Source organism: Electrophorus electricus, chromosome 9 (assembly GCF_013358815.1).
Source record: "Electrophorus electricus isolate fEleEle1 chromosome 9, fEleEle1.pri, whole genome shotgun sequence".
NCBI lineage: Eukaryota > Metazoa > Chordata > Actinopteri > Gymnotiformes > Gymnotidae > Electrophorus > Electrophorus electricus.
In genome coordinates this window covers 3679463-3703229 of record NC_049543.1, presented here as the reverse complement: position 1 = coordinate 3703229, position 23767 = coordinate 3679463, and the positions used below count along the sequence as shown (strand labels likewise).

The 23767-nt window shown below is 43.9% G+C and overlaps 2 protein-coding genes across 3 annotated transcripts in view; both read right to left on the bottom strand.

Moving 5' to 3' along the window:
• Nucleotides 1–483: 483 nt before the first annotated feature.
• ckmt2b (creatine kinase, mitochondrial 2b (sarcomeric)) lies at nucleotides 484–6485 on the bottom strand. The gene is made up of 10 exons (XM_027006281.2): nucleotides 6382–6485; nucleotides 4770–4942; nucleotides 3845–4043; nucleotides 3572–3667; nucleotides 3216–3437; nucleotides 2122–2207; nucleotides 1703–1826; nucleotides 1470–1604; nucleotides 1155–1280; nucleotides 484–727 (listed from the first exon to the last, which is right to left on the bottom strand). The coding sequence occupies exons 2-10, from the start codon at nucleotides 4913–4915 to the stop codon at nucleotides 611–613; spliced, it is 1251 nt and encodes a 416-aa protein (XP_026862082.2). The 5' UTR covers nucleotides 4916–4942; nucleotides 6382–6485; the 3' UTR covers nucleotides 484–610.
• A 1270-nt stretch (nucleotides 6486–7755) lies between these two features.
• Nucleotides 7756–23767, bottom strand: part of rasgrf2b (Ras protein-specific guanine nucleotide-releasing factor 2b) — a 48115-nt gene continuing 32103 nt past the window's right edge. Inside the window, exons 15-28 of one of the 2 annotated variants that reach the window (XM_027006201.2) lie at nucleotides 22966–23058; nucleotides 21761–22185; nucleotides 20148–20273; nucleotides 18465–18554; nucleotides 17463–17569; nucleotides 13434–13546; nucleotides 13216–13276; nucleotides 11700–11803; nucleotides 11311–11395; nucleotides 10997–11194; nucleotides 10752–10831; nucleotides 10537–10654; nucleotides 10364–10432; nucleotides 7756–10044 (exon numbers count right to left, since the gene is read on the bottom strand). In XM_027006201.2, the coding sequence (XP_026862002.2) occupies nucleotides 9952–10044; nucleotides 10364–10432; nucleotides 10537–10654; nucleotides 10752–10831; nucleotides 10997–11194; nucleotides 11311–11395; nucleotides 11700–11803; nucleotides 13216–13276; nucleotides 13434–13546; nucleotides 17463–17569; nucleotides 18465–18554; nucleotides 20148–20273; nucleotides 21761–22185; nucleotides 22966–23058 (1762 nt within the window). In that variant the 3' untranslated portion in view covers nucleotides 7756–9951. The remainder of the gene's footprint in view (nucleotides 10045–10363; nucleotides 10433–10536; nucleotides 10655–10751; nucleotides 10832–10996; nucleotides 11195–11310; nucleotides 11396–11699; nucleotides 11804–13215; nucleotides 13277–13433; nucleotides 13547–17462; nucleotides 17570–18464; nucleotides 18555–20147; nucleotides 20274–21760; nucleotides 22186–22965; nucleotides 23059–23767) is intronic. The other variant, XM_027006202.2, reaches the window with a different exon arrangement.

Below are 23767 nucleotides of genomic sequence, written 5' to 3'. Positions count from 1 at the left end.
AAAAAAGTCTCTTGCCATGTTCTGAATATCACCCACATAACTGATGGACTGCTTATTGAGTAAGCACACTGACATATGTAGGCATGAATACAGTTCAACCAAAACTGTAGACTCATTAAGTGTGGAGGGGGGGGGGGGGGGGGGGCATGCTTTGTGTGTTGTCTGGGTAGACTGCAATGTGCTTAATTGCTTTAAGGAGTCCAAGACAGGACAGCACAGCAGGAGGCTGGAATATTGACTGTAGGTCAGGCTCAAAACAAGACTGATTCATTGGTTCATTGCTGTTGTAATCCACAGGGACTATGGGATTATCGTGTGTGTGTGTTTATTGCTGTGCTTCCTGTACTATCATAATAAAAAACTGCGCAACAATGACCATTAGGTCATGGCCATAATGCAAACAGCCAGTTTCTACACTGAAGCTATTTTGCCTATTATATCAGTTTTAGAAGGCTCTAGTCAAACTCCACCAAACACACAAAATGGTTTTATTAGAATAATTTATTGAATAACGATTTCCAGTCAAATCTGCAGGGGTAATGGAGACTGGCAGGGTCTGAGGGTTTCTCATCAGCCTAGTGCCCAGATAGACACTCTCCCTCACTACTGCTCATTTCCTGAACTGGGCAATGGGTGCTGGAACTTTGATGTCTTGGCCCTTCTCCAGTTTCTTCTCACAATCGATCAGATAGTGGACACCGTCGATCACTATTTGAACGAGCTCAACCTGGAGCAAAATCAGAATTTGGAGTTTCATATCAGATCTTCTTGTGAACATAACCAACATAGGCTGGTTTGTACAATACACTTTTATATTTTAGATTGAATTCTACTGTCTAGTCATAGGTTGAAACTTAAAAAAAAAAAAAACATGGATTAATCTAATGTTTCCATTTGCATCATGACAACTAGTGAGCTATGGCATGGTTTTCCACATGGCATGGTTGCCTATGGAGTTGGGAACCTACCTGGTCTGAACTGATCTGTTATCTTGACTACGTGTCCCAAGATTCTCTACGAGGTGACTGCTAAAGCCTGAGAAAGGTCTCGTGACACCTCTTTATGTCCTCTAAACCTGCCCATATAATATGTAGGCTGTCCTGTTCAAGGATTTACAATTACCATTTTTCACTCAATCCCATTAAGACATTTACCTCAGACATGCCCAGACGGTCGAGGTTGGAGATGTCAAAAACGTCCCCCACGGCGGCAGTGTCCACACCACCTGTGCCGCGTTTCTGCAGTCTGAGATTATCCAGGATTTTAGAGAAACGTGGGTCCTGAAGAGGTAGCAGACACAGAGTCAAGCAAGCTCTCCCAGTAAAGTGAGGCCTCGCAGAATTTCAAATCAACTTACCAATGACTTGAGAGCTAGACAAATGCTTTAATGGTTGGCTGTCAGTTTATATAGAACGTTAACGGATTACTCCATTATCAAAGCATTCATGAACATGTCCAGTGGGTGGCACCTTGCTGAGAAGGGGCAGGCGGACGTGAACTCCTGCCCTCAGGCCAGTGCCTAGGTTGGAGGGGCACGTCAGGATGTAGCCCAGGTGTTCATTCCACATAAACTCCCACCCTCGTTCATGAATTAGCCTCTCGACCTAAAACAAGCAATAAGAGGAACAAATATATTATATAAGCTTTCTGGTTCACAGGGAGAATGGTGACGTTCTTATTGCTCTGGGTGGGTTAGATATACTTCTTTCAGTCCTCTGCAGAATCTGTCAAAGACCCTCTTCATGTTACCGCCCTTCTCCATGGAGATGACGCGGGTATGGTCCTCTTCATTGATCCAGATTAAGAATGTCTTCTCATTGTTGTGCCTGTTTAATGACATATCTGTTGGATTTTGAACCTAAGTTCAATTAAAGACAGTCTTTATTTCATCCTGAAAGGTCATAGTACATCATAATTTGAAAATCCTCAAATTATTAACATGCCTTTGTTTTCAAGATTTGGTATTAAGATTAGTATGTAACCCAAATAAATCTGTAAAAAAAATTAATAAATACACACAAATACACATTCTCTGTCAGGACGATAAAACCTGACCCTCACAGAAAAAAGTGAACACAGTCAGTAAGTGTCCACACATGGTGCAAGTTTCATGCACCATACCAGATTCCCCTGGCATCAGGCCAGTCACGAGCCATCCCTGCACAAGTCAGCAAGGGTGAGATAGGCTTGTCAAACAGGAAGTGATCCTGGGATGGACAGACCAATCAGACAAAAAGGTGAGGGAAGGGTTAAGAAAAAGGCTGAGATCTGAATGAAATTCTAAAGCTTGCTCGTTGTCACACATCCTGACTTTTTCCAGGCCAGTACAGGCAGTCAGCCAAACCTGGTCTGTCTTACTCCGGCCAAGCAGTTTAAGCACTAATTTCTTGAGGTATAGTACCAACATAATGGTATGCTGGAGAGCAGTACAAAAGCAATGCTGTAAAACCTTTAGTTTACGCTTAAATTTTACACCCTTATCCAGTCCAGCTTGTTAAGCAAACGTAATGTTAGCAGTCTTGGCCATGGACTCTTACTGGTCTATATAACACATTCCCAAATAGAGTTTTATCCCAGGGCCCCACAGAACCACCAGCATTGTTACCCACATTGTGGACTTTAAATCATGCTAACAAGTTTTCTTTTTCTTTTTTTTTTAGCTACATTAGCATTTTAACTGGAATATTTCTGCGATGTTACTGGTTGCAGTATCCATGTTGTGAAGATTGTGCCTGACCTTTTGAGAGTCTACGAGGTCTAAGTGGATAAACAGGCGGTGTGGGGGTGACTACTGTAGACTAGCATGGCTACACTCTAAATGGGGAATTTATACTTGCTACACCTTACCAAATGCCTCGAGCATCAGGCCAGTCTCTGGCCATACCAGACGCAGTGAGGAGAGGAGACACTGGCTTGTCAAAGAGGAAGTGTTGCTGAGGTGGGCCGACATGAGAGAAGAGCAGCAATGTTTCTGTTACCTAGCATGACAAACTTCAAGGGGTGAAAACACCGATGTTTAGAAAGAGACTGAACCTTGGGTTCCGATAAAAGAGGGTGGTTGAAACGAAATTAAATTAGTTTGGGTGATTAGAAATGTGCACTGTGTAATGTGCACTGAGAACCTGAGGTATGCTTCTCTTATCTTACTGACGGACGCCCGAGGTGGTTTGTATCAGGTAAATGTGCCCTGATTTGTCTGTACTGAAATGTCTTACATCAATCAGCTGCTGTTGTTCCTTCTCGGTCATGTCAGTCAGGCTGTAGTATCTACCCGACAGGTCTCCCTTGAGCCCGGCCAATGCCTGGACAGCGACGCGCTCCACCTCGCGGCGCTCGGCACGTGTGCAGGCTGGCGGCAGCATGAGGCCGCGGATGCTGCGGCCCGTGCGCACGCGGGATGACAGCACGTACTTATCGTCGAACACCCCGGAGGTGATCTGCAGCAGGGAGAGATAAGCGTGACTGTTCATGAGCAGAACTCCATGTTTTTAATGCGTGCGCCCTCTGTCATCATTCCTCAGAGGCTGCGTACATTCCAGCCTTCTGCCCGAGCCCACAGCATAGCCTCTACCTTTGAGCTGTCCAGATCCGTAGGGTGCTTCATGATCTTTGGGTCGTAGCCATTGTGTCTATCCTTAATGACTGGGTTAAAGATGTCAGCAAACACCTGAGGATTAAGATTGTACTCATGAACACAATCCTGGAGCACTGCAATAGTCAGTCTTTGATCTTATATCCTCCAAGTTTAAACTCCTGAGGAAAGTGGGAGAAAAACAAACAGATTTTCCCCCTGTTCACAGGGTAATGCAGCTCTGCTAACGGCCAAGCATGCTGGCTAACCCACCTCGTAGCTCTCCTCATCGCCAGCCACCATGCCCACGGTCTTGATGAAGGGGTGCCCAGGGTTGTCCACCCCAGTCTGGATGCACTGGTCCAAGGTCCAGTTGTTTGGGGTCTCCTTGTCTCTCAGGTGAGAGTAAATGGCAGGGGTCAGAGCAGATGCCATGCAGTTATTGTGCTTGCGCAGATCTGGGTAGTCAGCACTACAGGGATAAGGTGGAAATATAATAAGGGATAATAAATTTTTTAAAAAAACCAACAACATAAATTTAGAAGTAAATGTAAATGTAAATGACATCTGGGCCAAGCAATTAAACCACTTTGTGCATTCATAACATGGAACTCTACATACCTAAACTTTCACAAAGGAATAGCTTAATTCATTATACCTCTCGATTAAAGCAGAATAAATTAAGAATTACAAAATGAACTATAGCCCAAAACACTAGGCGATTCTATATTACAATTATAAATGTATCATGTTTGGAGCACACAGTAAATATATATTCAGGTATATCACATGCGAAGTGTAGCAGAAGATGTGACTTTCTGTAGGGGATTTTGTGTACAAGTGTATGACAGTATGCCAGCAAACATGTCCTGGCCCTCTCACAGTCACACAATTCTCTTTCAATCTCTGTGCAAACCAACAATGAAGGTTATGGGATTTACATGGCACTCCAAAAAATAAAAATAAAAATAAACAATTTAATGATTTATTCAGGTAGGCAGCTAAAGAAGGCTGGGAAAATAATTTATCACAGTTCTACAGTTGGGCATAGTGGGCTTAGTTCCAGTACACAAGCAATTTACTTTCAAAGTTGAGCTTGTTTTTGAGAATAAAAACATTGATCTGATGTAAACATCTTAGGATTTTGTCTTCATGCAACTGAAGCGCCGTCTAAGATCCATGGTGGTGGCTCCCTCACCTAGGCGGGTAGAGCTTCTTCTTATCCGCAGCGGAGATTCCGGATTCGCTCAGCAGGTAACCAGACGCCAAGGTGCCCGCCCCCAGGGTGGCCACAAGCGCAGCCGTGTTGCGGCTGGACAGCATTCGAGTGAAGGTGCTCGCCATCTCGCTGCTCAGACGTCCAGTTCCGTTCTGGGATAGCGCAGTAAAGACTCACATTATATGGTGCAATGCCTTAATTCTACTGCAAGCTATATCAGGCAGTACATCAGAAATATATGTAAGTCTGTTTATTGTGATGCACGGGGCTAATCAACAGGAACAGTGGTTTGCACTGTACTGTAATATTGCTATACTACTTTTGAAAAAAAAAAAGATAGAAACCATAGCTCTGTAGGTATGCCCATAATAGTTTAGGTCTTTGACTCTTACATCAACCACTGCAGCTATATTATGCTACTTGTGTGTGTTATAGAGCTTAGCTTGTATGCAAACATGGAGACAAAAATGTTTCAAATAATCTTTGGATGAATCTAGTTAAGAGGACAGTTAAGACAAAAAACAAAAAAAAACAGAGGTATAACTGTGTTATTAGTACAATGTTAAATATTATAAATATAAATCTGAAGAAGAATCCAGATGAATAATTACAATGTACCATAGTAAAAGATGTAGAGATAGTCAAAATTGTAGTGAAGAACACAAGGTTTCCATAGAAACAGGATGTTGTGGACAGAGATCCTTCATGAGTTGTGGCAGCAAAGTGCTTTTGAATTTGTAGGAGGAGGAAATTTAAAAATGTATATTAAATATTTATATTAAAAAATATAGCTGTGCCCATATATCTCGTACTTACTTAGCCCATAAACATTTGCAAATGACATCATTTCTTCTTTTTGTTATTATGAAACTCCTCTGAAAGTCTTTACCAAGCTCACAGTAGCATCACAGTACTCCAGACTATTCTGGCCACCTGCAGGGGAGGTCAGCAGCTCTGACCAAAGGTGAGTGCTGTCCCACCACCTACCCAGCTCACTGTCCAAACAGGCAGCGTGTCAAGTATTAATAGCAGCAGGTCTAGATGAAGCATTACTGCAGAGTCCCTGCTGGCGTTAACCCAAGTGGCCACATGATCCACGGTGACATTCTATACAGGTCACGGTGGCTTACAAGCGGAGCGGGGACAAAGACCTAGGCCCTGCCGTGCTAGAGCTAGTCACCTAGCTTTGGATTTGTCTGATTTTTCTCGCCTCTAAGTAAATGTGGATATTTGCGGTTTCTGTGGATATCTCAGTTTGATGTCCTCACTAATTTGCATTGGACATACAGTACTCAGAGGATAGAGGACCAATACAGGAATGTGACATTTATGATTACAATATGGTCAGAAATAAAACACTATATCACTATATTTTATTCTAAAAAATTCCCAAATTCCCAAATAAATCCCAAATTATTTCATATTCCAACAGTGAAAAACTAATTCAGTGCACTGACCACTATGCCATAATAGTCCTATTATTCATTCAAATAACAGTCAAATTTATATATAAATGCACATAGTGAAATAAAGGCCATAATATATATTACAAGAATAAACTGATCAAAGTTGATTGTTGTGTTGTACTCACTGTTGAGAGAGGGGAGTCGGTTCCAAACACACAGCCGAGCAGGTGGGTTGCTGAGGAGTGAGGCTGCCCTGGGCCCACACAGGCAATAAGAGCTTAGCTCAGCAGCCAATCCTATTTGTGCCGTCAGCATGCAAGGGCCTATGCGCCTCCCCACTGTCAGGGCAGTGTGCCCTTCAGCCGTCTCCCTGCCGGGCAAACTTGACCTCTGGGTCTTTCCACATCTAGGCGGCTGCCCTATGGCCTATGCACGCATGGATGTGTGTGCGCACACTCACACACACACACACACACACACACTATGCTGCTCCATTCTCCATAGTGTTTTACGGTACTATGTTTGTCAACAGATCTTAGATGCATTGGATTTCATATTGTGTGTATTATGGAAGGCTCTCAGCTTTAATTCTGTGCATGATTTTACTATACTGAGTAAATTAGAATATGACACTTGAAAAAAGCTAATAGAGATATTAAGCTTGGATTATTGTTGTGGGTATGAGTTTCAATAAATAAATGTTCATTATGTTTATGACTACCATGTTTTCTTCTCATTTTCAAGAAAGACCCATATTTAAGTAGTTAGCCACTTTCTGCATAGGAAGGCATTAGTGAAGATCATGGTTTTGTTAAAGTGGTGAATACAACAGACATATGAAAGCTGTAGTATTATAAGGTTTAAAACCAAAGTTCCACCCTGCTAGTTCCATCTCTCTTTTCCTGTGATGGGTGAGAGAGAGAGAGAGAGAGAGAGAGAGAGAGAGAGAGAGAGAGAGAGAGAGAGAGAGAGAGAGAGAGAGCAAGAGAGAGAGAGACGAAGAGACAGACACACACACACACACACACACACACACAAACACAAACACATACACACTGGGGTGGGCACTAAATGTACAGAAAATACATTTAAAATTTAGCCTCTACACACAGCAAATGTTGGCATGATTAGTACTACTGTGGCAGTGTGATTACACTATAGGCTGCTCTGAGAGCATGCTAGTGCATGCACCGGTGCTTCAGACTGCACAGAGAGTGAAATATGATACTCTGCCACTGAGCCAAGACTCACCAGTGTCATACACACCAGCTGTGAGGGAAAAGTCCCACTAATAGCCAAACCAGCATTTGAGCCAAACCCTCACCTCACTAAGGGTACCTTATGGATCTAAAGGTCTTATGGGTATAAAATATAGCATCTTTTCTGCAGATCCTAAAACTTGCCTATATTAATAAATGTTTTAAGATGTAATTAATATAACAAACTCATTTTGATGTGAAGAAGACTATGATAAAAAGTAAAAGGGAAGTTTCCATTTGAACCACTAGATGGCAGTACTTGCCTATCGGTGAGGACAGATAGCGCTCCCAAATGTCCACTTTATATCTTAGTCATTTTTATTTGAAATGAAAGCATAAAACTGGAGTGCCAAAGCCAGTCATTCTCCACAAGAATCAGTAAGAAAAAAAAAATTAACACCAAGAGGACAAACAGTATCGATCATATACGAGAAAAGCATTTAACACGAGGAATCCCTAGTAGACATGCACCAGCATGCAGTACACAACACCAATCCGATGTGTGTTTAACTACTTATCATTGAATCTAAAAAAAACCAAAACAAGACACAGAACTGAAAAGCAATCGGATATGCTACATTACTTTTGCCTAGTTTTGCAAAGTGGAACAGTACATTAATAGTGCTTGCAGAAATAAAAGAAGTTGGTTTAAAAAAAAAAAAAATCACCATAACATAGTGTCATAAACTACATACTATATACAGAAAAATATCAAATAAATATGTCAGGAAATAAATATTACAATTACCCACTCATATAAGCAACGCTACATGGCTGAAACCTACCTATTGCAGGTCTGTCCCAATTTCAGACAACCCATTGCCTTTACAGTATATTGACACAAACAAGAGAAATAAATCTAACTGAATACATTTCTGTCAGACAAACATAATATTATCTTAATACAGCACAGTGGTAGTTATACATCTATAGCCAGATTCACCGTTATCTGTCAACATATGCATATGAAATTTCCAGCCTTAATGGGGGGATGGGGGGGGTTGTTCAATGAAAATTTGTCCATCATTCTTTTGAGGTTTTGAGAGACTATACAGTAGCTATGAAACATCAGCACGAACAAATCTCTTACAATGTAGTTTTACAGCATGCATATGAGGTCTTTTGCATGCAAACTACAGAAAGGATGCCCCATTGTAGCATACACTGCAGGGTAATCAATCAACCAGATATTTCTATAACAGCAGACTGGAGTAATCCTTCCGGATTGAGAAAGGAAAAGTTTTCTCCACGAGCATTAGCCAAGTGAACATACTACCGTCTCTCACTTTCAGCATGGGATCAGCTCAGACTCCTAAGTTCAACTTGCAAAGTATGGCCTTAGCATTATTTGTATGCTTACTGCAATGCTACAGGCTGGTCACATTTCAAAGATATTGTTAAAGAATTTGTTTTAAAGATTAACAGATTTACTGTAGAGTATTTATTTATTTATTAACAATATACCTTGCTGACGGAGATAGATCATGTTATAAACTTTTTTTTTTTTAATGAAATAGTTTTGGCTTCTTAAATTTATAATCAGAATCAAAAAAATATGTTTAAAGCTAAAATTTGATGTCACAATTTGACATCCATTTAAAAATATTTATATCAGTTTGCTACAGCGGCTAAAAGAAAATCCTATTTAAAATCCTATGTTAAACACTGGTTTGTGTGTGTTGTGGGAAGAAGGCACCATATTAGCATTTAATAATAACTATATAATTTATTTTGCTTATTCATAACATATATGATTTAGGGGGGATCTTTATGAAACAAAATCAATTTAATGAGCACCAACAGCATAAAATATTATCTCCAACCAGCTACTATACATTTCTACTGTTTTCAGAGATAAACTCACCCTCCGAAATAACAATCTAGTGATTTGGTTCATTGCAACTGTCCTGTGGCAAAACAACAACAAACGTATCGGGGCGAGCATATGACAGAAAAGAAAGTATAAAGCAAGTCCTTATTTGCAAACCAGCTCGGAGACCTCAGACTTGGAGAAAGGTTTATGACGAGGCAAAAAGACGGCGTGAACCCGCAATCTGGTTCATGCCACCATCACGACCAATAAGACTACACGCCTTGAGCCACCGATCTCGGCATCGCTACACAATGTGTAAGGTCTAGCACAGACTACCGCTGTACATGCTACATTTCTTCTCATACCATCTTCACCGCAGGGGTTTAAAAAGCGTCCCCCCTCCCTCTTTTTGCTGCGTTGACCTTAGCATGCACTCGCTCCCTGGATGATAGCAGTAACGCCCACTTCTCATGTTTTATTCAGCAGTGTAAACTGGAGACCTTCTCGCTTGCAGCATTCAAACCTCGGCGACTACTTTCGTTCTCCTCACTCAGTCAGCCTTTGCCCTCCGCACTGGCAGGCCCTCTGTTCCAATGTCCTGGCTTCACCCCGGCACCAAACATGAGCTCGACGCCATGTCCCAGAAAGTGCCCCCCGGTGGAAGAGGAGTAAACTTGGGGAGCTCAAGCAGGAAGCCTGGGCTCGATCTTCAGAGACAAGTCGTACAGCGTGTCTTCATCCATGATCAAGGCCTTATCCAGCAGATACTGGGTGACCTGGATATTGTGAATAGTTGGAAAAAAGGGGTTTTTTTTAGAAATGAATCTGTCATGAGGTTCTGCTGTTCAGTACACAGCTAAGAAGCAAGCAGCCTGACAGAGCACAGTGGGGGATGGCTGTAAAATACTGAACAGATCTGAAAGCAGACCCATAACGCTGTCCAGGATGCAGCCATAGATGGCCCAAAGTCTACCAGCCCACCGGTATTTTTGATCTCTACTATCCAATACCATGAAGCATCATGCCAATACCTTGAACCATATTCCTGATATTTCAGTGTTACTGAGGTAAGAAGGGGTGGACGGTCTTTATAACCTTTGTCTGGTGTTCTATCCGGTAGGGAGTTTGCTGAAACTGTCGAATCTCACGGATGATATGAGATATCTGTTGGAGGAGAGACAGAACCAATACAGGTCAACATTCAGAGGGGTCAGAGGGGTCAGAGGGAATACAGAATTACATAAGAATAAATTTGAGGTTTTGTTTACCATTCTCATCTTTGAGAAGTTGACTAGACCCTCTTCAGTGAAGTTTGGGGTTCCCTCCTCAATGAATGCCAAGTCAGTCAGATACATACCCAGATAAGGGACGCATGGTGGGTTACAACTGCCAGATAACCAAAAGCAACATTAAATGAGAAATCTGAGTGCAATAAAATAACAGCCATTTCTAAAGAGTGGCTTATTGGTGTGATCAGTTTCACTTTTTCAAGGTTTCCCTCAGGTTTTTAAATCTTCCCTCTGATGACACCGTCTTCTGTAGCTTGTCCATGAGAGCTTTTGTCTGATCGGAAATTAAACAAACCAACACACAAACAAACAAATTCCTTTTATCATGACGAAATCCATCAAGCCCCAGCCAGGCCGGCAGCCGAGCAGGAATGCTGTTCATTCTCTTGAAGTCACACAGTTTTCATTAAAACAATCACACAAAATTACAGGCCCTTACCTGTTTGTTGATTTTAGCCCAGGTCTTCTTTAGCCTGTAGACGGCACTGCGGTTCAGGGCTGAGGTGATCTCCAAAACGCCGTTATAGTTGTTCAGGCAGCGGCAAATGTCAGCAACAGTCACCCACTTCTCTATGGAGCTGGCCCTGGACCCTATGTCTGTGTGGCTCATAATCTGGGAGGCTACCAGATTACTCATCTACAGTGACGGGAGGAGAGAAATGTATTCCTACGACAGTTTGTAGAACATGTGTTACAACACACTTCAAATGTTATTTTTATTCTGCAGGAAACAGCAATGTTCACTGTCCTCACGTCGTTGAAGTGCTGGCTTGTCTTCATGATGTAGGGAGTTCTCTCTGTCTTGTCTGTCTTCATCCAGCCCTGGCCCAGAAACTCCCTGAGTGAAAGGCACAGGGAGATACACAAAGAAAGGCAACGAGACGGTAGAGAGAGGGGAGAAAGGGGGGCAGAGAAAGAGACACCGAGGAAAAGGCAGGACGCATGAGGCAAGCAAGATCCAATTACACGTCTGCATTTTGTTTCTCTTGATCGTGAGTTGCTTTCATTTTTAAAATCAAAACTCTATCATCAACTCTATTATCATTAGATAGATTGGATCACAGGTGTGCAGAATCTCCCAAACATGTAGTGGATCAGCTCTCTGAGATTCTGAACAGTTCAGTGGCCTTTTGGTCACTCACTCATAAGGAATACTCCGGAAAATGATGTGGTCGAGGAGAGTGATCTGCTCTGCTAGCTCCATCGCTGACAGGGATTCAAAGCACTCTGCCTTCGGGCATTCAGCCTACATAACATGCAAGCACACATATCAGTGCACAGAACACTCCCAAAACACTCTGCTTCTTCACTATAGTGGTGCCCTTCATTATATACGGTGACAAGTATTAAAAGAAAGACCTGGAATACTACATAATAAACTACAAAACTACATTGCTTTTATAATACTGCATCCGTTTTTCCAATAATCATTTCCTGGAAGCCTGGGTTTACACCTGCAGCTTATAAGGAATTCATAGCTTAATACACAGCAGTACAATGAGTGTGCAACACTGTAAACATGCAATACCATAAAATAAAGACATAATTGTAATTGAATGATGCTGATTAATCAGCGGCCTCTCTGGGCTCCGTTTGTGTTCTGCAGAGCAAATTTTCAATCAAAACAGGTTTGTATAAAGGCGAGGCAAAGTGCGTCCTGATGGGCCATCACAGCCTGCCAGGGCAGGGGCACAGTGTGGCACGCACCAGTGCGAGCGCCAGGGCGTAGATCGCCATGTGATGGTCGAGTGTTGTTGAAATGCAAAGAAACTAGATGAAAGGGTGACAACCATTTCCCTTAACCCTTTGAGATATTATCATATGAGCTCAAAAGAGCAACATGTTGCATATTTATGAGTAGTAGGAGTGGAGCAGAAAGCAGGGCTTACTGCATAATGCATGAGGGGGCTGAAAGTAGAGAGATATATAGGTACATCACAAAGAGACAGAATATTATGTTTGCTCGCAAACAGTTGTTTTGTCAACTGCAAGTGAACTGCTCACCAATGATAAGCTTAACAGGAAGTCCTTGAAATGTAATAGTGAGTGAACTGCCTTCAAAATGAAAGAGGCATGGAAAAGTGCTTCTTCTTTCTTCTAAGGTCTCTCTCACAGCATCCCAAAGAGGTGGGACCTTCTCTCCTCCCTCACAGGAAGTTGAAACCGTCTCTCCTCCCTCACAGGAAGTTGGGACCTTCTCTCCTCCCTCACAGGAAGTTGGGTCCTTCTCTCCTCTCTCACAGCTCGAAGAGGACATGAACAGCAACAATGACCCGCTCTCTGTCTCTTCTCTTTAATGTTGTAATTACAGCCCTGTTGCTTGGTGAGAATCACTGTTTCAGGTACTGTTTCAGCCCACGAGCCTGACGTGACCCCTCAGGCTACTCCACGAGGCGAGTAGAAGAGAAAGTCTCCATTACCACCCCCCCCCCCCCCCCCCCCCCCCCCCCCCCCCCCCCCACACCCACTCCCTTAATCTATCGCTCAGGCTTGGTGACCCATAATTGGATAATGTACTAGAGGTAATTTGACTTTCATGGATTCTCTGAGGAGAGCGTGTGAACTTTACCAAAAGTGTGGCAGGTTGGGGGAAGCAAACCAGGAAGAATCAAACACTGGCATGACACAGGGAAAGAGCTATTTAAAGAAACATCTCACCATCTGCAAGATGTCCTCTATCTTCAGCTGGGCATCCTCTTGATCGTCCTGAGAAAGGGCGCTGGAGAGAGAAGACAAATGGCAGCTGAAACATAAAGCTCAAAGTGAGAGGCTTGAGGGATTTTTTTCAAGGGTGGCCTCGGCGTGACCATGGTCTATACAACCCTTTAAAACACATGCAGTATGTGTGGGGCATGCTTAGCGTATATGGGACCTACTTCAGTATGTTGGCAGTGGCTTTCCTCTCCTGAGGCAGCAGGTCAGGATCCCTCAGGACCTCTTCCAGAAGGCCCATCACGCCCATCTTCAACTCACAATTCAGCTCAAAGTCCTGCAGCGCCATAACGACGACCATTAACACACAAACACACTCACAAGACATGCACACGCGCATGCACATAGACCCTGCTGGCACAGATACACGTACGCAGCTACACCGTGCAATACGGATAACTAAGGACTGACAGATGTTTACAGACATCTCCCACCTTGCCCGCTGAGTGTTGGGAGCTAGGCAGTTGTGTCTTTGACAGATTAAGGCCAACCTCCACATTACCTGTGACCACATCACAGGGCACCTGCCCAGCAGAGTCCATATGAGACGTAGAGCTGAATAATGAACCAAATGCAGAGTCAGAAAGATTTATGTAAATTAGGCTCCGCATGCAGGCCTGCTTTATGCACCCTGATACACGGAGGGACGGAGGAGCTTTGAAATGCTCACCCACCATTAGACTGCATGGGAGAGTAGAGTGGCACAGTTCTCTGGCTCCCAGTGCTAATCAGTGACCTAGCTGCCTACTCTGCCCACAGGAACTGCAGGAGGGTGGTGACCCTCTGGTGGCAAGGCTACAGAAACGCTGTACTCGTCACCAGGGTGCTCAGAGGACAGAATGTTCAGACACTACTGCAGTCATATTTCATGGGTGCTTTCAGTGTGTGGCACCTCCATCAATCTGTAAATGAAAGCATATAATGTGTTCATTACAAGATTGGGGCGTAACCGCTAAATCATGTAGCATGTGCAAAATTGATTCAACAGAACAAAAAACATAAGGTATTTGGACGTACATCAGCTGCTGACTATGTCAGTTAGATTGGTAAATATCTCACATGCGCAAGAGAGTTCTACAATTCAGCCTCAGAAGTCACCAGAATTGCACCTGCACATTAATTCATGTTTAAAAAGACTAACTGTGTATTGCTTGCATGTTCTTGGTTCAAAGAAATGAACCAAGGAGTATTTTATGCTCTGAAGCACTCTAATGGCATTCATACTGCACAGAAGAAGAGTGTTAAAAGAGAAATGCAAAAACAGCCGATTTTATCCAACCAAAGACGGAGCACCGGCGTGGAAACACCCCCCCAGATAATTACAGCATGCTATTTCCCTGTTAAGAGCACTCCTGCTAAAAGCCCCACAGACAACCGCATTCACGTGGTACATTTCAGACAGGTGCCATTCAGTGCCGTACAGACACCTGGTGAGGGGTGTCTGCACTAAAAGACTCAGGGAGGAGTGGGTTCAAGCTATTTACCATCTCCCTTCTACAGCTGAGAGGAGAGAAACATTTCTTTTTAAAGTCATAGAGAGGTGGCTCCGATTAGCAGAAGGAGATTTAACAATAAAAAGCTTTCTACAAATGCCATCGCTGAATGAATGAAGATTCTAGCCTTTTTGTTTGACCTATGCAACTGGATTTGTCTGGGTGTACCCTGGAATACCAGGAAAAAATCAGAAGAAATACAAATGAAATAGAAATAGAAATGAAACATGGACGGTTGTAATCATTCATTCACAAAGCACCCAGGTTAGAAAGCCTTTAAAACATTAACCATGTTTCCTGCCTCCTGTCTGAAGACGCAAGTCCCATACCTCAAGATTCTCAAATGATCCAAAAATCTGCAGATTAAACAGCGGGAAGCAAAGCTTTTTCCCTTTGTTCTTTGGCTGTGGCTGTGCTGGACAGGCAGCTACACAGAGAGAAAGCGTCGAAGGGACCTGGATGCTAAATAATAGCACAGCAGCGACTGTTGCCTGAGTGTGATGGTGTCATTACCCACACCAACAGGCTTTATTACCATGTGAGTATGAAAACGTGGACTGTTCAATAAACCTGTTTTACGCTGCAGCTGAAAAGCAAAGGACTTCTTGTGAAGCAGCTCTTCTTTTGTCTTTAGCCGCTGTAATTCTGTTGTATAACAGCACAAAACAGCAGTTCATCTGTTCGAACTCAACTATGTTTAGATCTTACATCTCGAGTCCAGAGCACCTCTTACAAAAATGTTCTCTGCAGTTTCTCTACCCCTCCCCCCATCCTACCCCCATCCTACCCTCATCTGCACTGCTCATCTAAGCTACTACAAAGGTCAGTTTTAACAACCACTTTCCGGCCAGTTTGCCATAGCCGTCTTGGCGTAATTCGACAAAAGGGTACAACGGATCAATGCAATTAGTCTGCAGCACGCCTTCAGGACCAAACAAAAGGAGACAAATTGTATGATAGCCACTTACATCAGGGCTTACACAAAAGCCACCTAGCATGTCTCGATGGCTTTATACGCCTTTGTGTATGGATGTGTGTGTGTGTGTGTGTGTGTGTGTGTGTGTGTGTGTGTGTGTGTGTGTGTGTGCGCGTGCAATATGAATTGCTAAAGAAGCTAGTAAGATGATCTGGCTCAGTAAAAATGTGAATGTTAGCGCTATAATATCCCACAAACAGAGAAATATGACAGTGTATGACAGGTATAGGAACACTATGAAGGAACGGGGCAATAAGGAAAAAAAATGTTTGCAATTCAGTGATGCCCAATGAGCACAACAGATCAATAAGAAGGATGCTGGTGGCCCTAATATACAAACATGGCAACAGAAAGTGAACCACTTTATGGTGGATTCATGCAGTCAGGAGAGCTAATGTGCCCAGATATGGCACCATTACCCAGTGAGTGCGTTAGAAGCCAGGCCAAGGGACCACACACAACCAGAAACAGCTCATTCAAATTAGATCTAAGTGTTTATATTCTCACCCCACAAACAATTAAGGTTGGGTTGAAAATTTACACCCAGACCCAGTTCTTCTGTTCTTTATGTCCATTTAGAATAACAAAAAAAGTCAATTAATCTGTTCTTTGTTTTTCTGTAGCTATTTGTCTAGGCACATGGCGACACTACATCACTCGACCTCCTGCTTGTGATGAAGTAGCCCTAAGTTGGGGGTGGGGGTGGGGGGCAATAAAAGCAGACAAGCTTAATCACAGGGGAATAGCTGCTCAGACAGAGAGGCTTGTGTGCCTTAATCAATATAAAAGATCAGCCTTTACTGCGATTATTGAACATGCACTTATTGTGGGTCAAGCGCAAATCAAAGCTGTCTTACTTAAACTCACAAGGTTTGGGTGCTTAAGGATCCATTAGCTTTAATAGCTACTGCATCACAAAATAAAACATACTCCATTGGCTGCTGTCATAATTAAGACCTGGCGCCATTTGTACAAAGTAATTGGTTTTGCCTGCGATAATGGCATGGAAATTGCGGGGAGATGTCAGGCTCCCACTAAGTTATAAAACCAGGCGCAGTGAGCCTAGACTCGGTGTGTATTCACAGCCAGACACCTGGTGAACAGAAAAAAAAATAAAACCTCAACTCAGTGACAAAAGAGCTAATTTCTTCCAGTTCTAACCATTAAGCTGCTCAGTGGTGCAGCACACGGGTGACTCCATCACAGCAGGTCAGGGGCTCGAGGGAACGTACAGGCTCTTCAAGGTCAGACAGGAACCTGCTTAATAAAAGAGGGCCTCAGGGTGGCAACAGATGGCACATCTCTATGCTAAGAGCTCTCAGCGATCTCTCACATGTGATGATAATATCGCCCACGTGTGATTACGTCATCCCTCACATGTGATGGTGCTATCTCCCACATGCAATGATGTCATCTCCTACATGTGATGGTTGATATATCCTACATGTGATGATGCCATCTCCCACATGTGATGACGTCATCCCCCACATGTGATGATGATGCCTCTCACGTCGTGGTGCTAACTCCCACACGTGTTAATGTAAAAGAGTTACAGCTTGTACATATCGGTCCGGCGATCGCCACATTGCTCCACGCTGTCTCAGTGTGGGATGTTCAGAGCTGCGCACGCCGCTTAAAGAGTCCCAGTGCTGGCTCACAGAGGTGTGGTTCAGAGCTGCACTGGGTGGGGCAGGGGCGGGTCATATTGACTGCACTCAACAAACCTGGGAGTGTTTGGACACCCAGTGGCGGAGGACGTTGAGAACCCGATTGGTTGCTGCCCGCCTGATGATGAACTCCTTGTCGCACATCCTCTCTGAGTTGTTGAAAACTTTAGATGGACAGAGAGTGAGAGGTTATTTTCAGCACCTCAAGGCACACAACAGTAATGCATTACTGCACCCGGCAAGTATGTCCATAATATCTAAGGCACATTCAGTACCCGGAGTTGAAATTAACAGAAATGGAACATAGTTGGAACATAATTGTCGCAGCGCAGCTTCTGTGAGTAAATGTACGCAAAAGGTACTGTTGGACCTATGGCTGTCCTTAGCTGTAATAAGCTTATACATTACTGCTCTGTCTGTGCTCTGTGTTGCTGCTTGGTATGTGTTACATGTTGCTGCTCTATCTGTGTGATGTTACTGCTGCTCTGTCTATGCTGTGTTACTGATCCGTCTGTGCAACGTGTTGCTGCTCGGTTTGTGATGCTACTGCTTTATCTGTGCTGTGAGTTGTGGATCTGTCTGCACTGTGTTGCTGCTCTCTGTGCTGTGTTGCTCTGTTTTGCCTGTTGCTGATGACTGTGCTGGGTTGCTGCTCTGTGCTGCATGTTGAAGCTATGTGTAAACTGTTGTTGCTCTCTGTGTTGCTCTGGTTACACTCTGGGTCACTGCTCTCTAAACGTATGGTGCTGCCTGCTCTGATTGTGCTGTGTTGATGCTGTCTGTTCTGCAGGTCACTGCTCTGTCTGTTCTGCAGGTCACTGCTCTGTCTGTGCTGCAGGTCACTGCTCTGTCTGTGCTGCAGGTCACTGCTCTGTCTGTGCTGCGTGTCGGTGCTCTGTCTGTGCTGCAGGTCACTGCTCTGTCTGTGCTGCAGGTCACTGCTCTGTCTGTGCTGCAGGTCACTGCTCTGTCTGTGCTGCGTGTCGGTGCTCTGTCTGTGCTGCAGGTCACTGCCCTGTCTGTTCTGCAGGTCACTGCTCTGTCTGTGCTGCTGAGCACCTGGAGGGCTGCTGTGTCCGGCTGCTGCAGTGGCGATGGCGAACGCCGAGGCCGGAGACATGGAGCAGCGCGGGTTCTCCGCTGCCGGGACTGAAAGTGGAGAGGGGAGAAAACACAGAAAAATGCCGGAAAAGAACGCTAGGAAGAAAGGAGTCTCCATACTTGAGGAATGGGTCAGTGGGGCAAAATGTAAAGTAAACATACTAAACATAAGAAATGGAAATGGATTTAAATCCCCCCGACACATACAACACACGCATACACACAGTAAGCAGGTCGATGCTGTGGTTTAATAGCCATATGGAAATGGCTTTCCATGGACATTTTGCTTGACATAGCTGGACCAAAATACGCATGAAAGACTGCAAAGTGCAAGGGTAAAAGAGGCTCATGGGAGAAAAGGATGTGCATTAATATTAATACTGCATACGGCTCTGTCCCAAGCGCAGGAGAGCAGTATGAACTGAGGGCCACAGCTCCACTGAACAAACGATAGAAACGGAACGCTGTCCCGAGCCAATCAACTTCAGCGACGAGGTAGTGCAAATATTTAACCTTATTCCAACATCCTGTACATAACCTCCATTTAATGTCACCAAAATACAATATTTACCTAACTAAGAGAAATAAGGTGGTACGACACTTATCATCACAACTGGGATACTCTGACAATTGGCCTAACCACTTTCGGCTTGAACAATTTTGCATATTGCAGTTATTCAGGAGCAGGGGAACTTTTGTCAAGGACCTACTTGTTCAACCCAAAATCACATATTTAACAGTTGTAAGAGAACCAGCAACCACGCTACTTTAACTACAACCAACATGACCAGTGGGAGAGTGCTTAGCTGTGCCTATAAGGGGGCTTGTATCCGTTGGAGCTAACAAGGATGAAGCTGTCTGCTTCTTTTCATTACAAAAAAGTTCCAGTTAAACTAGACACGTTAGCATCTGGCCTACATTTCTCTGCTCCACGTGATGAAAAAGCATGGATCAGGTTTTGATCTGCTTGATGTGACATTAGTCAAAACCTGCTCCAAAGCTCAAGGCAAGACGAGCATCAAGACTGTGCTCTGTCCTGGTGCCCATTTGGTAGAATGAACTCCCACAGACTGTCTGAACAGCAGAGTTCCTTACTGTTATCAAACGCTAACTCAAGACTCATCTCTTTTAAAAGCTTGGGAATATATAATCACACAATTTAATGTAAGCGAATCTGTCACCTGAACAGATTCGTAATAGTTTTTCTTTAGAATAGAGCTTCTTTAATCCAGTCTACCACACTGGTCAATTCAATGCTACTCAATCATGTTTACGTAATTAAGTAGTCAGTACTGTTTTGTGCACTGTTTACTGTTTTCTGCTCTATGTTGTGCGTTTGTATTCATATTTATTGTCTCTACACTTAGTAATGTCACGCAGATTCTCTTGTATTTTATAGCATTGTATTAAACTGTACTGTTTCTCACAATATGGGTTTCAGCACTGACTCTAGTTTCTGGCAGTATCTCTGTTTAAAGCTATTTTTTACTCTAACCTATTTGTACCTACGAATGCTTCTCTGAGTAGACAACTATGAACTTTTGTAAATTCATCTTCAACTATTCATCTGCCCTCTTTACCTCTTATACACACACAAACACATACAACGGTGACACACTCACACACCAGCTCCAGTGTTACCTCCAGGGCCTCGGTAACGCAGGTGCCGTGGGGTGGAAGGGGACCGGCAGGGGGAAAGGTCTTCTGCTTCGCTGCCTTGCGGGGACTCTGGATTAAATTTATCCAGCGAGGCTGATTCCAGCACAGCTGAGGGCAGCAGGAAACACTGTCGGATTTAACCTTGTTCATACTACTGCAGTGAGGACACAACAAATACAAGCAGACAACAACCTGATCTGAAATGCTTTCCTCTCCATCAGGCTTCCGGTCCAGAGCTCAGATTTTATAGATTATATTTTTTCTTCTATCATAGGTATGTAGGGGATCGCACTATTTTCAGTAATAGTGCATTTCTCTGTGAGAGTGAGTGGTAAGGGAAAGCAGAGAGCAGCATGGGTAATGTGAGAAGCACACGCCTGAATCATAACAATGCAATCATTAACATCTCACTCTGGAACTGAGGGATCCCAAGGATCCTCTCCTGTGTGTGAGGGAGTGAATTCAATCCCTCAATATTCTAATTAGATATTTTATGAGGGTTTTCTTTCTTTCTTTTTTTTTTCAGCACTTTTTTTACAGCCCAGTTTCTGGGAATGGAAGCAAGTGAACTGGCATTATTTTCTCCGGCATTTTGGTACCAAAGCTACAACAGTATCTCAGTTTTCGCAGTTTCTTGCAAACATACAGACATACAGATGTTTCTTGCCAAGTAGCAGTTTCTTGCAGATATACAGAAATCAAAACAAGAATTGTCACTCAAGAAAGAAACATTCTAAATATCATAAGCTATATTTCGTAGCAGGGAAGAACATACATTTCTGTGGATCATGACAGTCTACCAAGCAATTACCAAAGAAGCCATCCTTGATGAAGCTAAAATGGGTTTCATCAGTGCCTTTGTCTACAAACACCATTAGCCTCTGAGCACAAAAATAATAATTCTCACTTCTACAGAAAACAGCAAGATGAATCAGAATTTTGACAAAGTATGAATGAAGCTGCACTGCTATTAGATTATTATGTGGCGAATGGAACACCTGGTGAACTGGGAAATGAATGCAGTAGATCAACTAGACTCTTCTCGGATCCTTCGATGCCATGCTACAGCCATGCGCTAATGACATCACCCTCCTGCTGTCTGATTTTTGGGGAAAACAACAGCAACTCAGGGCTATTATTGCAATCTGTTGAAATGCAAATGTAATCAGAACTGCATCTGTTACTGGGCTAGTTCTGGGGACTCCACAAGGAGAGTGTATTAGCATTCCCATCTTTCTAGTCAAAATAATCTCAGAGCACCAGTGTCTTCATACTTAGTACGCACCTGATTTCAGGTCAGTTTTCTGACACAACTAAGAACTAAATGAGCTGACTGTTCTGTTTGTCGAACAAAAGAGTTTGGGTGTAATTTTCTTGCTGGGTTTCCAACACACTTCTAGCAGGCACTGAGAGACCCTAAAACTGAATCTGGGCAAAGCAACTTCAGCCTGGTATCAGTTGCAGTAAAGAAAATGTATAGTTTAATAAATGTAAGCCGTTTATATCTGGTTTTAGCCAAGGGACCATCTATAAACATCTATTAGTGCACTGATCCATGTGTATCAGCACTCTGTCTGCCCACGAGCGGCCCTTACCCCTTCTGATGCTGCGCCGTAGTTTGCCACTAAGGGCGTCGATGCGGGGCGCGTCGGCACTGTCGTCCTGGGCCCCAGGGCTCTGTTGCTCAGGCAAAGACGGGCTCTGGACGCAGCTCTGGTCCACAGGGGACTCGGGGTTGCCGGCGGGCGGAGACGAAGCGGTCGGCTGGGAGGAGGTGGGGCTGCTGGCAGCCGAGTGAGAGGTGAGGCCGGACAGGTCGGGGGCACCCATCCTGGAGTTCAGCGGCGAGTTGAGGGAGAGCTTACGAGCGCGCACGGGAGACGAGGTGCGGGAGCGGACGGCGAGGGGCGGAGGGGAGGAGAACTTGCGACACAGACGGGGGGACTTGTCGTTTGGGGGCTCGCCGCCGGAGCCGCCGGAGCGGCTGTTCTGACTGCTGGCGAAGAAGAGCTCCAGGGACCTGAGACGCATGCGAGAGGGGAGCCATGTCAGAGAGTGAGACTGAGAGCACCCTTCCTCTCAGAGGTCCGGATAAGGAGAGGAAGCATGAGTTCATCTCTGACCGGAAAACGGAGGAAGAACTAAAGAACTAAAACAGCCCAACATGTAGATGATGGATGGGAAACAATCTGTGCAGAACAAAGGAAATAAGACATGGAAAATAAATTCACGTGGATTCACACCAAAGGCTACTGTGGCTGGATAAATTATTTTTAAGATGCAGATTATACCTGTTAGGAGACCAAAAAGGCTCTCAGTGAAGAGACTTCATCAGCTTTATCATTTTGGTCACGATGCAGCTTAAACTTTGTTTAAGCCCCTAAAACCTCAAATGATACTAAGCGGTTATGTGTGTAAAAGAATCTGTGGAATATGAAACAGATCAAGAGACAGGTGGCAGTAGAGAATATCAGTGACAGGGTGGTGAGTGAAGGAGTGAGGCAGAGAGAATGAGAGAGAGAGAAGGAGATGAGGAAAATACAGAGGGAGAGTAAGAGTAGGAGAGAGAGAAGAGGGAGAGAGGTAGAGAGGGAGAGGATGAGAGAGGGAGAGAGAGAAAGAGAGGGAGAGAGAGAGAGAGAAAGAGAGCGAGGTAGAGAGGGAGAGGATGAGAGAGGGAGAGAGAGAGAGAGAGAGAGGGAGAGAGAGAGAGGGAGAGAGAGAGAGAGAGAGAGAGAGAGAGAGGGAGAGAGAGAGAGAGAGGGAGAGAGAGAGAGAGGGGGGGGAAAAGGTATGTTACTTTGTTTGATCCATGGCTATGTTCCTGATCTTCAAGCTGTAGTCTGGGCAGATGGATACCATGCACAAGCGGTCAAATGAGTGATAATGGACCCTGTGTGACAGCAGAGTGTGGAAGGGAACATGGACATAACACAACAAGAAAACATAAAAGCCCAACTGAACTGACAATAACATCAGTCATGCATGTTTGATGATAAGACAGAATAAGCTTTAAACAGTTTCCTAAAGAAACGCAGCAATGTGGTCACAACAGCATCAGTAAATTGTACTTTCTTAAACATCTGTTATTCCCTGCTTTATTTGTTTATTTGTTTATTATTTAAATATTTTTCCATCTAGTGGAAAACCCAGAAACCACAGCACACCAGGAAATTAACACTGGTAACATATTTTCAGGAGGAATTTGTGGTCACTGAAAGTTAACAGGCCCCCTGATCTGTTTTTCACTTTAAGGTGCAATTAGATTAACACTGGAGAAAAAAGGTCCTACATAGGGGAGATCAAATAGGGGAGATCTCCCCTATTCTCTCGCTGTCTCTGTGTCTAGCTCTCTCTCTGGCTCATACTGTCTTCCTCTGTTTACTATCGCTCTCTCTCTCTCTCTCTCTCTCTCTCTCTCTCTCTCTCTCTCTCTCTCTCTCTCTCTCTCTCTCTCTCTCTCACTCTCTCTCTCTCTCTCCCTCTCTCTCTCTCTCTCTCTCTCTCTCTCTCTCTGTCTCTCTCTCTGTCTCTCTCTCTCTCTCTCTCTCTCTGTAGGAACTTCCTGCCTGCAACACTAGATGCTATAACAACCCCCTGGG

Coding starts and splice junctions, on each gene's coding strand:
- ckmt2b (XM_027006281.2), bottom strand. CDS start 4,915: ATGGCGAGCACCTTCACTCGAATGCTGTCCAGCCGCAACACGGCTGCG. Junction 1,827..2,121: donor CCTGATGCCAGGGGAATCTG/GTATGGTGCATG, acceptor GTCATTAAACAG/GCACAACAATGAGAAGACAT. Junction 1,605..1,702: donor TCTGCAGAGGACTGAAAGAA/GTATATCTAACC, acceptor TGCTTGTTTTAG/GTCGAGAGGCTAATTCATGA.